General features: G+C 40.9%; 1 protein-coding gene across 3 annotated transcripts in view; it reads right to left on the bottom strand.

Moving 5' to 3' along the window:
• LOC149119367 (uncharacterized) overlaps positions 1-12,922 on the bottom strand; it is a 37,570-nt gene extending 24,648 nt beyond the window's left edge. The window contains exon 1 of one of the 3 annotated variants that reach the window (XR_016228591.1): positions 12,488-12,727. Coding sequence is in view for 1 of the 3 variants with exons in the window: in XM_089325044.1 (XP_089181170.1) it covers positions 12,488-12,508 (21 nt within the window). In the remaining 2 variants the exon portion in view is untranslated. Of the gene's footprint in view, positions 1-12,487 lie in introns of all 3 variants that reach the window. The other 2 variants (XR_016228590.1, XM_089325044.1) reach the window with 2 other exon arrangements.
• Between the last annotated feature and the right edge of the window lie 845 nt (positions 12,923-13,767).

The following is a 13,767-nucleotide window of genomic DNA, read 5'->3' as shown; positions in this document are numbered from 1 at the left end:
CATTTCCTGCTACTGTACAACCTGGGAAGGAGCACGTGGTGGCCCAAGTACTTGGGTACTTAACACCTATGTGGTGGATCTGAATTGGGTTCCTTATTTCTGATTTCAATCTGGCCTAGCCTAGACTATTGTGGACATTTGGGGAATGAGCCACTGGATACAAGATGTTTCGGTCTCTACCTTTCAAGTTAAAAACAAACTAACTAAATATCCTTTTCTAAGATTTAATTTTATTTTTATTTGAAAGGCAGAGTTACAAGGAGGGGTAGGGAAAGAGAGAGAGAGAATGAATCTTCCATCTCATGGTTAACTCCCCAAATGGCTGTGACAGTCAGAGCCAGGCCAGGCTGAATTCAGAAGCCAGGAGCTTCATCTGGGTCTGCAACATGGGTTCAGGGGCCCAAGGACTTTAGCAATATTCCATTGCTTTCCCAGGCACATTATCAGAGAGCTGCAATAGAAATGGAACAGCCAAGACTCAAACTGATGCTCATATGGGCTATTAGCACTGTAGGCAGAGGTTTTACCTGCTATGCCACATAATACTGACACCCTAACTAACCACCCTTAAAGACAACTGTAGTTGCAGTACTTACTGTGGCAACACATATACTAAAATTGGAAATATTTAAGTGAGGAGAGGTAGTAGTAATAAGAATATTATGTTTTTCAAAAAAATTGGTCCTTATTTATAAGAGGGCACTTCATAAAGTTTGGACAATGCATATTACTAAAAAAAGGCATGGACTTCAAAGTCTGTGCATCAAACTAAATTTGCCTTTTAATTCCATCTTTTATGAATTTTCTGAAGTACCCTCCCATTTCAAATACATTTCTTTTTGATTTATTTCAGAAAGAGAAGTCTTGTATCCACTGAGTCACTTCCCAGAGGTCCACAAAAAAGTGAACTAGCTGCAGCTGGGTGCCAAGAACCTAATTGCAAATCTCTTATGTAGATAACAGACTGGATTGCTTGGGCTGTCCCTAATGCTTACAGGAAGCTGGAGTTGGGAGCCAGAGACAGGTGTCAACCTCAGGGGGACACAGGCTTCTTAACCACAAATGCCCACACCCAAGTATGTGTCAGATAAACAAGATGGACTGGAAGATCAGCCCATCAACTTGTCATTTTATAAGTATTTCTAGAACTCCTTTCAGAATCTTATGAACTTTGCAAATATGGGTTCTTATCTCAGAAAAGACCATCAGGTTTAAGAAGTAAGACTACTGGAATCAAAAGTCAAAAAAGAATCTAATAAATTATGAATAGTGAAGTTCATAGTTTAATCACTAATGGTGTTTACTGACCTTGAAGTAGATGTGAACTTTCTTCCATCTGCTTTTCTTTTGTGCTTTATTTTTTTTAAGCTGCATTTCCTGCCAGAATGAACATCTGAGTACAGGCCTCTGTCTAATTCATCTTTTTCTTATGTAGCTGACACTGTGCCAGGCACATTCTGGTATGTTCTCAACTGCTAGACTGTAAGCCTAGTGAATTATAGTCCTGTCACTTAGCTTTGGCATGCTCAGCCTTAGTTATTCATCATGAAATAGGGTAATTGTCTTGCAAGTTACATTCTTTGACAAGGACATGCCAAATTAGATGTTGGTAATAACTGCCAGTAATCACATTGGTATTTCTAAGTAAAGACTTCAGTAAATAATAGCTTTCCGGTTCCTTTTTTACTTGTGAGATGGCTTAATAATATGAACAATTTAAAGCAGAAATATTTGTGCTACTTTTCAGAAAGCTAAAGCAGTAATTCTCAAGTTGTGGCTCCTGGACAGCAGCACTGACCTCTCATGCAAATTTGCTGCAATGCATTGTTAGGCCCTGTGCAATCCTGTCACTCGGAACTCCCTTGTGGGATCTGGCTATCTGTTTTTCTTCTTTATTTTTTTTAAAGATTTATTTATTTATTTGAGAGGTAAAGTTACAGGCATAGAAGAAGAGAAAGAGAGAAAGGTCTTCCATCCACTAGTTCACCCTTCAACTGGCCCCAATGGCCAGAACTATGCTGATTTGAAGGCAGGAGCCAGGAGCTTCCTCCAGGTCTCCCACATGGGACAGGGGCCCTTGAACCTGAGCCATCTTCTACTGCTTTCCCTGGCCATATCAGAGGCTAGATTGAAGGAGGAGCAGCCAAAACATGGATGGTGCCCATATGAGATGCTGTTGCATCCAAAAGTTGTACTTTGGAAATTTACATTTATTAAATAAATTTGAAAAAATTTTATTAAATAAATTTGAAAAAAAGAAATAACAGACTTCTAAATAATCTATGAATGAAAGGAGAAATCACAAAGGAAATTCGAAAATACATTTAGCATATTGAACCAAGCAATGACATTAGTTGTACATTTGTAGTGTCCAAAATGTCTTCCCTATTCCTATCTTTGAAGTAGAACCTAATGCACATTCAATGTGGGCCGGCCTTAGCAATTTGCTTAGCTAACAGAAGTTAGTCTATTTGGAACAATGAGAAAGTTATTATGGGTAAAGAATAGTACTCTAACTGAACAGTTTAATTTATTTTGATTTTTAACTTCAAATAACAATCACCTCAGAGTTTATGTCATGATATAAAGCTATGATTATGAATTTAAATTGTTACAAGTAAACACTGGGTGGCTGGGGCTGCAGCTGTGGCTCACTAGGCTAATCCTCCGCCTGTGGTGCCACCACCCCAGGTTCTAGTCCCAGTTGGGGCACCAGTTCTGTCCCCATTGCTCCTTTTCCAGTCCAGCTCTCTGCTGTGGCCCAGGAAGGCAGTGGAAGATGGCCCAAGTCTTGGGCCCTTCACCCACATGGGAGACCAGGAGGAAGCACCTAGCTCCTGGCTTCAGATCAACACAGCACGCCAGCCACACCCGGCCACAATGCACTGGCCTTAGGGGCCACTTGGGGGGTGAACCAATGGAAAAGGAAGACCTTTCTCTTTCTCTCTCTCTCTCTCTCACTAACTCTGCCTGTCAAAAAAAAAGATTCAGTGAATAGCACCTCTTCTTTTCCACACTGCATACAAACATTGAAATAAAGATTGAAAAACAGAAACAGAAATAAAAGTAGCAACATTTGACACCAGATGAAATTAAACATGAGAAAGTTGCAGGAGACCAGGAAAAATATTCTATTTTGTGATTTGGCAAAGGCTTGCTCATAGTAAATCCTTAAACAAGTAAATGGAGAAATGAATGATATAGTTTTTTGGGTTTTTGTGTGTTTGTTTTTGACAGGCAGAGTTAGACAGTGAGAGAGAGACAGAGAGAAAGGTCTTCCTTCTGTTGGTTCACTCCCCAAATGGCCACTATAGCTGGTGTGCTGTGCTGATCCAAAGTCAGGAGCCAGGTGCTTCCTCTTGGTTTCCCATGCAGGTGCAGGGCCCAAGCACTTGGGCCATCATCCACTGCACTCCCAGGCCACAGCAGAGAGCTGGACTGGAAGAGGAGCAACCAGGACTAGAACCCAGAGTACCAGCACTGCAGGCAAAGAATTGGGCTAGTGAGCCGTGGCACTGGCCTGATGTAGTTTTAGTTTTAGATTTGTTGATCTTGAGTTGCAAATTGCAAAGCTACAAAGAAATGTCCAACAAGAAGTAGAGACTATAGTCTGAAGGCTGTGAAAGAGGCCCATGATGGAGGGAAACAGGATTTTCAGAGTACAAAGGGTCAGATTCATTAAGGACAATTACAGAAATTTATTAATGAGAGATCACATGGGATACTTGCATGAGTGATGAGAAATAGAAGAATTCAAAGCAAAAAAGAAACCATCAATGGTATCATGACAAAGAGAAAACAATTTTCAGTAGAAGATCATGTACAGCAGTTGAGAAAAGCAGTTTAAATTAGAAACAGGAATTTAGCCTTTTGCTTATGATGTCAGTCAAGATAACCTAATCATAATACAGAGTGCCTTGATTTGATTTCCAGGTATAGCTCTTGATTACAGGTTTCTACTAATGCTGGAATCTTTCTACTTCTCAAATATCACAGTTCAAAATATGGCAAAGAATCAGTAAGGCAAAGTCTAGAGAATAGTCTTCAGCTTAGACAATACTTGACAGTATTAATACATTTTTTGGGGGGGTAAAACATCTTTATTCCTTGTTACTCATTTCAAATTCTCATGGGTTCTTTATTTGCACAATAATTTATTTCTCAAGACTATATAAAATCAGCTATAAGTTAAAACAAATGATGATCCCACTAATGTGATAACATGATCTAAGCTATGTGTATGGAAGTTTTTAGACCATTTGCATTAATGTCAGCAGTCAGATAAATCAAAAACATTTCTCATAAAAATTTTTGCAGTTTGAAGTAGGACAAGTTAATACAGAATGAATTTGAAATCTATCTATCTAATGGCATAGAACCAAAAGTATTCAGCACAGTCTTTTTCCATGTTCTTTAAGTTACACATTACATTCAGGGCATTTCCTATTTCTATGTATAGAACAAGCATTGAAAACCAGGAACAGAAATAAAAGAATTGTTCATTGCTAGAAGATAGGTTGTGGATAATGTCTGAGTTGCACTGAAGAAGGGTGTCATAAAATTAGAAAAGTGACCTTAAATATGAAAACAATGGTGACTGTAAGAGAAACCAGGGAAAGAAAGAAAATAAGGGAAGGAGATGCTCATTTTTCAATTATTTTCTAAGAGAAAATTTTTAAAAAGTGTTTTGACTTTCATGGAAAAGGAATTTATTAGCCATAGATTTGTCAGCCAATGGTCTTTACCTAATCTTACCTCTTACTGTATAGCTCTTAGTTGATGACAGTGATGGAAAATTAATTAAAATCCCCTGACCTTTGGGCTTCAGATAACAAAGAAACAAACTAGATACAGAGAAGCTTTCATATAATTCTTCTAATTTCAATTAAACAATCTTTCACTGAATAACTTATTACAGTATGTATAGTGAAATATTGACTTTCTAGAAGCATGTGAAGAAGTTAAATGAAAGCATAATTAAATTCTTTTTGCAAATGGAGAGAGAACTGCACATAATTTTTTAACGGATATATTCCAGTCATTTCTGACTGTATTTGTTCTTTGCAAAATCAAAAATGTTCAGGAAAATGTAAATTAAAGTTGAATACAGTGCTCAAAAGAATTAGAGTTTGAGGGAAGGCAATATGAGGATTCACTCTCTAAAGTCAGTGAAAAGGAAGTGTGTTGCAATTGTAAAAGCACAAGTACCTCATGGATGGAAGAATATACTCATGATACTTCAGAAAACTAGACCTTTGGCTCACCCTTGGGAGTAAATCAAAAATCAATATCAAGACATATGTCCACAAAGCAACAGCAACAACAAACTTCAATATTTCTCTCAAAAACGTTTCAGGAACAGATTGCTCCAGAACAATATTTATAGCATTTTTCATAATAAATTTTATCATTTGGAAAATCTGAAAGTGAAGCTAAGAAACTTGTGTGATATCTATACTTAATGAACTGGGTAGATATACTTAGTTTCTTGTGTTAATATATGTGCTATGTAATGCAATATTCCACAGATTTATCAACTATTTTTAAAGTGTAAAATTATAATATAGAAGTGTTTTGTTAGATATTAACTAATATTTATTTTTTTGAAATTCAGAGAGGCAGAGAGAGGCAGACAGATCTTCCATTTGCTTGTTCACTCACCAGGTGCTTACAGATCCAAGCTAGCAGTGAGTCAGATCCAATGTAGGAGTCCAGAATTTCATTCAGGTCTTTGATGTCCTTATAAGGGACCCAAACACTTGATTCATCACCACTGCCTCCTAGGGTACTCACCAATAGCAAGCTCCCCTTCCAGAGCCGATGTGTGGACTCGGAACCCTGGACATCCCAACTCTCCCCGCTGTTGTCTGTGTGACATGCACTCCCCTTCCTCAGTATTAATACATTTAATAACTGAATTAAGGGGTCAGCTCTGTGGCTCAGGGATTAAAGCAACTACCTGTACTGCCGGCATCCCATATGGGCACCAGTTCAAGTCCTCGATGCTCCATTTCCAATCAAGCTCACTGATAATGTGCCTGGGAAAGCAGAGGAAGGTGGTCAAAGTCCTTGGGCCCCTACACCCATGTGGGGGCCCCAGAGGAAGCTCCTGGCTCCTGCATTTGGATCAGCTCAGCTCTGGCCATTGCAGGCATTTGGGTAAGGGACTAGGATGAAGATATCTCTCTCTCTGCCTCTCTGTAACTCTGCCTTCCAAATAAACAAATAAATCTTTAAAAAAATATTCAAATAAGGACTACTTTGAGTAGCTTAAAGTACACATGTAGAATGAAATTATTTGCCTGAGTATATACTTCAGGATAGTCTGCACCACAACCTGCTGGGAGAAATATATGGAGAGTTAAGAACATCCAAATACAGTTAAGAGTTAGGAAAGAGCTTGAATAGATATTTCTCAGAAGAAATACAAATAAATGGTCAATAAGTATGTTGAGAGATGCCAATATCACTTGTCATAAAGGAAATGCCTACCAAAATATACTGAGTGGGGAGGGTTGATGCCATGGTGTAGTGGGCCAAGCCTCCATCTGCAGTGCCAGCATCTCAGATGGGCATGGGTTCTAGTCCCGGCTGCTGCTCTTTCAATCCAGCTCTCTACTATGGCTTGGGAAAGCAGTGGAAGATGGACTAAGTCCTTGGGCCCCTGTACCCATGTGGGAGACCTGGAAGAAACTCCTGGCTCCTGGCCTCAGATCAGCCCAGCCTCAGCCATTGTGGCCATTTGGGGAGTGAACCAGTGGATAGAATACCTTTGTCTCTGTTTCTCCCTCTCTCTGTCTAAAACTCTATCTTTCAAATAAATAAATAAAATCTTAAAACATACACACACACACACACAAGAATATCATCTTACTCCAAAAAGAAAAAAAAAAAGGGTGGGGGAGGGGCCTAGTAATAATGCAGATTTTTAAAAGTCATTATATATTGTTAATGGGAATGGAAATTAGTACAGGAATTATGGAAAACAGTATGGTCCTTCGTAAAAGAAAAAAACTAAAAATCAATCTACTATAACATATAACTATTCTACTCCAGGGTAAAAAGGAAACGAAATCAGCATAGCAAAGAACTACCCACACTACCATGTTGACTAAACACTGCTGACAACAGCTAAGATAATACAGCCATAAAAGAATGAAATATTGTTTACTGCAAAATGAATGGAACTGGAGATCATTAAGTCAATGGAAATAAGCCAGATACAGAAAAAAAAATGTTCTCTACATTAAACAATAATGGATCAAAATACAGGATAATGTAGTTGGTACTATATGCACCTTGAGTTAAGCTGTTCCTGTAGCACCAGCATCCCACATGGACACTAATTCAAATCCTGGATATTCCACTTTACTTTATTTTAAAAAAGATCTATTTATTTACTTGAAAGGCAGAGGAAGACACACGCACACACACACACACACAGAAAGAGAGAGAGGTGTCTTCCATCTACTGGTTTACTTACAGAATGTCCACAATGGTAGGAGCTGGGTCAATCTGAAGCTAGGATCTTCTTTTGGGTCTCCCCTGTGGATGCCGAGGCCCAAGGACTTGGGCAATCTTCCACTGCTTTCCCAGGCCATCAGCAGAGAGCTGGATCAGAAGAGAAGCAGCTATGACTCAAACAGCTGCCCATATGGGATGCTGGCACTGCAGGCAAAAGCTTTACCCAGTATGCCACAGCACCAGCCCTCTGGCTATTCCATTTTTGATCCAGCTCCCTGCTAATGGTTTGGGAAGGTAGTGGGGAAAGGCCAACATATTTGGGACCCTGCACCTATGTAGGAGACCAGATGAAGCTCCTGGCTCCTGACTTCAATATGGCCCAGTCTTGGCCTTTATAGCCTTTTGGGGAGTGAACCAGCAGATGGAAGATCTCTCTTTCCCTCTCTCTTTATCTCTCTCTCTCTCTCTACAATTCTGCCTTTCAAATAAATAAAAAAACAGAATTATGATTACTAGAGACTGGGAAGAGTGAGGGCTCTGGGAAGAAGGAGTTTGAATAGCAATCACCAAAACAAAGTGAGACAGAAGTAACAAGTTCCAGAGTTTCATAACACAGTATGGTGCCTGTAGTTCACAATATGATGTTCTGTAAAAAGAGCTGGAAGAAAGGGGAGAAAAAGCACTGGAAGAGAGCAGCTGGTAAGACCTAAACACAAAGAAAAAGGTATTTAAAAGATAGTTCTCTGGTTTGTTCAAATCCTGTTGCGTGTATGTGTTCAAATCTAATATTATATAAGGAATCCATGTTGGCTCAGTACTGTGATGCAGTGAGTAAACCCACCACCGGCAGTGCCAGCATCCCATATGGGCACCAGTTCAAGTCCCAGATGCTCCACTTCTAATCCAGCTCTCTGCTATGGCCTGGGAAAGCAGTAGAAGGTGGCCCAAGTCCTGGGGCCCCTGTACCCATGGGAGATCTGGAATAAACTCCTGGCTCCTGGCTTCAGATTGGCACACCTCTGGCTGTTGCAGCCAATTGGGGATTTGATTCCTCCTTTTTATTTTTTTTTTTAATTTATTTATTTTAAAGGCAGTAACAGAGAGGTAGAGGCAGGGAGAGAGAGAAAGAGAAGTCTTCTATCCACTGGTTCACTCCCCAAACAGCCTGGGACCATCAAAAGCCAGGAACCAGGAGCTTCTTCTGGGTCTCCCCTATGGGTGAAGGGGCCTAATGACTTGGGCCATCTTCTACTGCTTTCCCAAGCCACTGTAAGTGACTCTATTTGTGACTTGTCAACACTGGAGAGAGCTGGATCAGGAGTGGAGGAGCAGGGACTCAAACCCACGCCCATATGAGATGCCAGCACTGCAGGCAGGGGCTTTACCTGCTACACCACAGAACCAGCCCCTCCTTGGTATCTTAACTGAAGACAGAAAATGGACTCCTCCAGAATCCTCAATTAAAATAGGAGAGGTGTGCGCTTTCACATAGTGGTAAGGAGGTCATTTTGAATGCCCTCCTCTCACCTTGGTGTGCTTGTACTTGAGTCCTGGCTCTACCCCAAATTCCAGGTTTCCACTACTGCATACACTGGAAGAAAGCAGAATACTCAAGTACTCAGGTCTTTGCTAACATGATCTGGAATATATAAGTTCCTCCATTCTGGCCAGGGCCATCTCCAGATCTTGCAGGCATCTGAAGAGTAAAACAAGAGGGTAGATCACTGTCTCTCGCTTACTGTGTGTCTGCGCTTTATAAATAAGATAAATGAATAAAACAATTTAAAAACAAAAGGCTGGAATTGTGGATAACTAACTTTGATTCCAGTATCTGATATCTGAACACCAGTTTGAGCCCTGGTGCTCAGCTTCTGATCCAGCTCCCTGGGAACATGGTCTAAGTCCTTGGGCCCCCATCACCTATATAGGAAACATAGATTGAGTTCTTAGCAGCCCTGGCCATGGTGACTATTTGGAGAATGTACCAAGGAGATAGCCTTTCTCTCCCTCTGTCTCTGACTCTCCATCATTCAATTACATATTAATTATACTATATCAAAAGTATTTAAAATATCCATTGTCTAAATAAATCATTTAAAAGGTAGAGACTGACACATGAAAATTAAAATCGAGATCCAGCTTTTTGTTGTATCCTGGAAAACCATTGAAATATAAAGACATACAGAGGAAATCTGAGGCCATTTTGGTCAAAGAACAACAAATTTCTTTGGCATAGGAGAAATAAAGAAGTCTGTTGTACAACATGGTGGCAATATTTAATCACAATATACTGTACTATGGCAAATAACAAAGAGATTAGATTTTAAGTGTCCTCATCATTAAAAAGAGGTATGTGACGTAATGAATGTGACAATTGATTAGATTTATTCGTTACCAGTGCATGAATATCTTTAAACATCATTTTATGTGCTGTATGTTCAATTCTGTCAACATAAAGTGAGTAAGTATGTATTTAAAAGGTCAACATGAAGGCATAGATGATTAAACATAAACATTCAGTCTATTATAACACCTTTACAATGATATCTGGAAATTGAATATTCATTTCAGACTAATTAGTGTTTAAATCAGAAAAATTACAAGTGAAGCAGCAGCCAGTCCTCCAAGAAGATATTACAATGAGTCTACCAAAGTACCTAACATCAAACTACATAAGAAAAAATAGAGCATCAAACTACATAAGAAAAAATGTACAGAACTCCAAGGAGAAATACATCCACCACTGGTGATCAGTATAAATAAATACAATAGTATACATGCTTAATCAGTGGCTTTTAGCAGTTAGCAATATGCAATCATACAGAAATATCAATTAACAGTGGATGGAGAAAATAAATAAGGTCACCCCAAGTGTTGGCAAGTCACAAATAAGTAAACACATGACAAGTTAGACAGTTAATCCATCTACTGTATCAGCACTTCCTACAGAATCAGAATTTAACAATATTTTCCCATTATTTTAAATAATTTACCATAAACTAGCACTTGAGAAACATGAACCAGGAGATACTGTCAGGGCCAGCATTGTGGCAAAGCAGGTAAAAATTTTGTCTGCAACACCAGCACTAGCATCCCATATGGGCACCAGTTCGAGACCTGGCTGCTCCACTTCTGATTAGCGCCCTGCTAATGTGCCTGAGAAAGAAGCAGAAGATGGCCCCACTGCCTGTGTCCCTGCACTCACATGGGAGACTGAGAAGAAGCTCCTGACTCCTGCCTCTGACCTGACTCAACCCCAGCCATTGCAGGCATTTGAGGAGTCAATCAGCAGATGGAACATCTATTTCTCTCCCTTTGTCTCTCCCTTTCTGTCTATAACTCTGTCTTTCAAATAAGTAAATCTTGAAAAAAGAAAAAGAAAGGTGGGGCTGGCAGGGTGGTACAGTGGGTTAATGGCCTGGCCTAAAGCGCCGGCATCCCTAATGGGTGTCAGTTCAAGACCCAGCTGCTATGCTTCCTGTCCAGCTCTCTGCTATGGCCGGGGAAAGCAGTAGAAGATGGCTCAAGTACTTGAACCCCTGTACCCATGTGGGAGACTCAGAAGAAGGTCCCAGCTCCTGGCTTCGGATCGGCACAGCTCCAGGGGTTGCAGCCATCTGGGGTGTAACCATCAGATGGAAGACCTCTTTCTCTTTCTCTGCCTCTGTGTAACTCTAACTTTCAAATAAATAAATAAATCTTAAAAAAATGTATTGTCAGCAATGTAAAAAAATTAATTTCATATTATTCAAGTCACATGTAGTGAAAGCACTAAATGAATTGGCAGAATCACACCCTCAGACTGTGGTATGCGTGGATGAAACTGAGGCAAAAGAAAAAAAGGAGGGGGGAGGGGCTGTGGCATAGAGGGCTAAGCACTGTTTGCACTGCTAGCATCACCTGTAACCTTTGGTTCAAGTCCTGGATGTTACACTTCTGATCCAGCTCCCTGCTAATGTGCCTGGGAAATCAGTATAAGATGGCCCATCTTAACCACTGCTTTTTTTTTTATTTTTTACACTGTGGTGTCAGGTAGGCATTCTTTGTTTCCCTGTCATATGTAACATAAATAATATATATGTTCTCAGATATAAAATAAGTCTTTTAAAGAGTGACAGAATTTTCTTGTAGAAAAAATATTAATAATAATATTTTACCTGAAGCTGAATGAAATGTAACATAGGTTAAATACTTGGTAGTACCATGAACTTCAGAGGACAGTTGGCATTTGGCAACGTGGAAGATCTAGATATTTAGAGACTTTTTTTTTTTTTTTGCCAGGCTTAATGCTTCCCATGAACACAGTTTATCCCCCTCAATCTAATGGAAAAATTTAATCCCAATTTTAGAAATTAAGAGGTGGGACCTCATAGGTGATGACTAAGACAAATCCATTCACGTGATGAATGGGGTAATGGGGTCACCTCTCGGAGGCTCTGTTCTGTTAGATACCTTGTATTGGCCTCCCTGCTCTCCCTTTATTTGGCCACGTGGTCTCTGTGCTACCCCAGGCCTCTGCCACAAGACCATCACCAGAGGCTGCCTTGGAACTTCAGAGAAAAACCACAAGGCAAATACTATTTCTAATAACTTACCCAGTCTATGATACTGGGTTATTATCAACAGAAAGGAGACTCAGGTTCCCAGGAAGAACTGCACTGACCGGACTGGTTACCAACATGAAACCCTGTTTCCAACTCAGAAAAATCAGGTCACCCCGGGGCAGAAAGGTGGCACAGAGGACCCCAGGTCACAGCCCCCACACACACACACACACAAAGGCTAGATGGAAAGTCTGGAGTCTAAGGACCCTCCTAGCACAGAGGACCCCCAGATCACAGCCCCCCCACACACAAAGACCATATGGAAAGTCTGGAGTCTAAGGACCCTCCTGTCCTTCGCACACATTTGGGGAAGATGCAAGACTTGAGAACTGAGCCAAAGCCACGGACTGCAGTGATGGGAGGAGATGCCCAGGGCCCAGCTGCTGGCCCAGCTCAGAGGGAACTGGGCCCACACTCACCATTTTCCAGCTGTGAGGCATCTGGTTGTCCTAAGAACTCGGTAACGACCCTAACGATCGAAGCTCACAGAGAGGCAAAGCGAAGCCGCCTGGAGCCACCACCAGAAACAGCACCGGGAAGCGGAGAATGGCGGTTCTCAGAAGGAAGACGCATGTGCAGTGCTCCCCAGGTGAGGCTGAAGGAACGGATCATTCACACAGCCAGTGAGCATGCGCGATGAAAGAGAAGACGCAGCCAATCAGTGTCGCCTGTGGTAGGAGGGCGCTCTATGGGGATTGTGGTGTCTTCGGAAACTAAGGGTTGTGGCTTGAGCGCACAGCTGCGGCTGACTCGGATTCTTTGGATGGATACTCCCAACAGTAGGTGGTGCTGTCACCTCCTGACGAGCTCCCCTCTTGAGATAGCTCCTTCCTCCGTTTTCTCTGATCCTGCTAGGCTCTTGTGACTTCTTAAGGTGAGTTATACTTGACAAATATTTACTGGATTCTGGGTCTTTCCTTTATATATTTTTTCAGGGAGTTTATTTAAGATTTTTTAATACCGACTTGAAGACTACTCGATTCATCATTCTTTGCCTCATTTCTCTTACATTCATTTCCTACTCTATATTTTGTTCCTTAAAATTGTTTTCTATTTGTTTCTTGGTGGTGTGTAGTAACACCCCTGAAGATAGGTATTGCTGTTGTATCCAGTAATAGTGCTTAATTCTTTTTTAATAAAACTTTTATTTATTTAATTATTTGAAAGATAGAGCTATAGACAGGCTGAGACAGAGAGGGGTCTTCCATCCCCTGTTGCACTCCCCAGATGGCCACAATGGCTGGAGTTGCACCAATCAAAAGCCAGGAATCAAGAGTTTCTTCCAGGTCTCCCACACAGGAGCCATCTTCTGCTTTCCCAGGCCATGGCAGAGAGCTGTACTGGAAGTGAAGCAGTGCCCATATGGGATGTCTGCACTGCAGGTGGTGGCTTTACCCATTACACCACAAGCGTCAGCCCCAATGCTTGATTCTCTTATCAGCTTGTTTTTAATTTGATTGTATCTGATTATCTCTATGTATAATAGTGTCATATTTTAAAGATTTACTTATTTGAAAAGCTGAGTTGCACAGAGAGAGAAGGAGAGGGAGAGAGAGAGAGAGAGAGGTATTCCATCCACTGGTTTACTCCCCAATTGGCTGCAACAGCCAGAGCTGCACTGATCCAAATCCAGGATCCAGGAGCTTCTTCCAGGGCTCCCACATGGGTGCAGGGGCCCACGGACTTGGGCCATCTTCTG

This window comes from Oryctolagus cuniculus, chromosome Y (assembly GCF_051225735.1).
Source record: "Oryctolagus cuniculus isolate XC-2025 breed Fujian yellow rabbit chromosome Y, ASM5122573v1, whole genome shotgun sequence".
Lineage (NCBI taxonomy): Eukaryota > Metazoa > Chordata > Mammalia > Lagomorpha > Leporidae > Oryctolagus > Oryctolagus cuniculus.
Note: the sequence above shows the minus strand (reverse complement) of the source record. Positions and strands in the feature narration are given on the sequence as shown.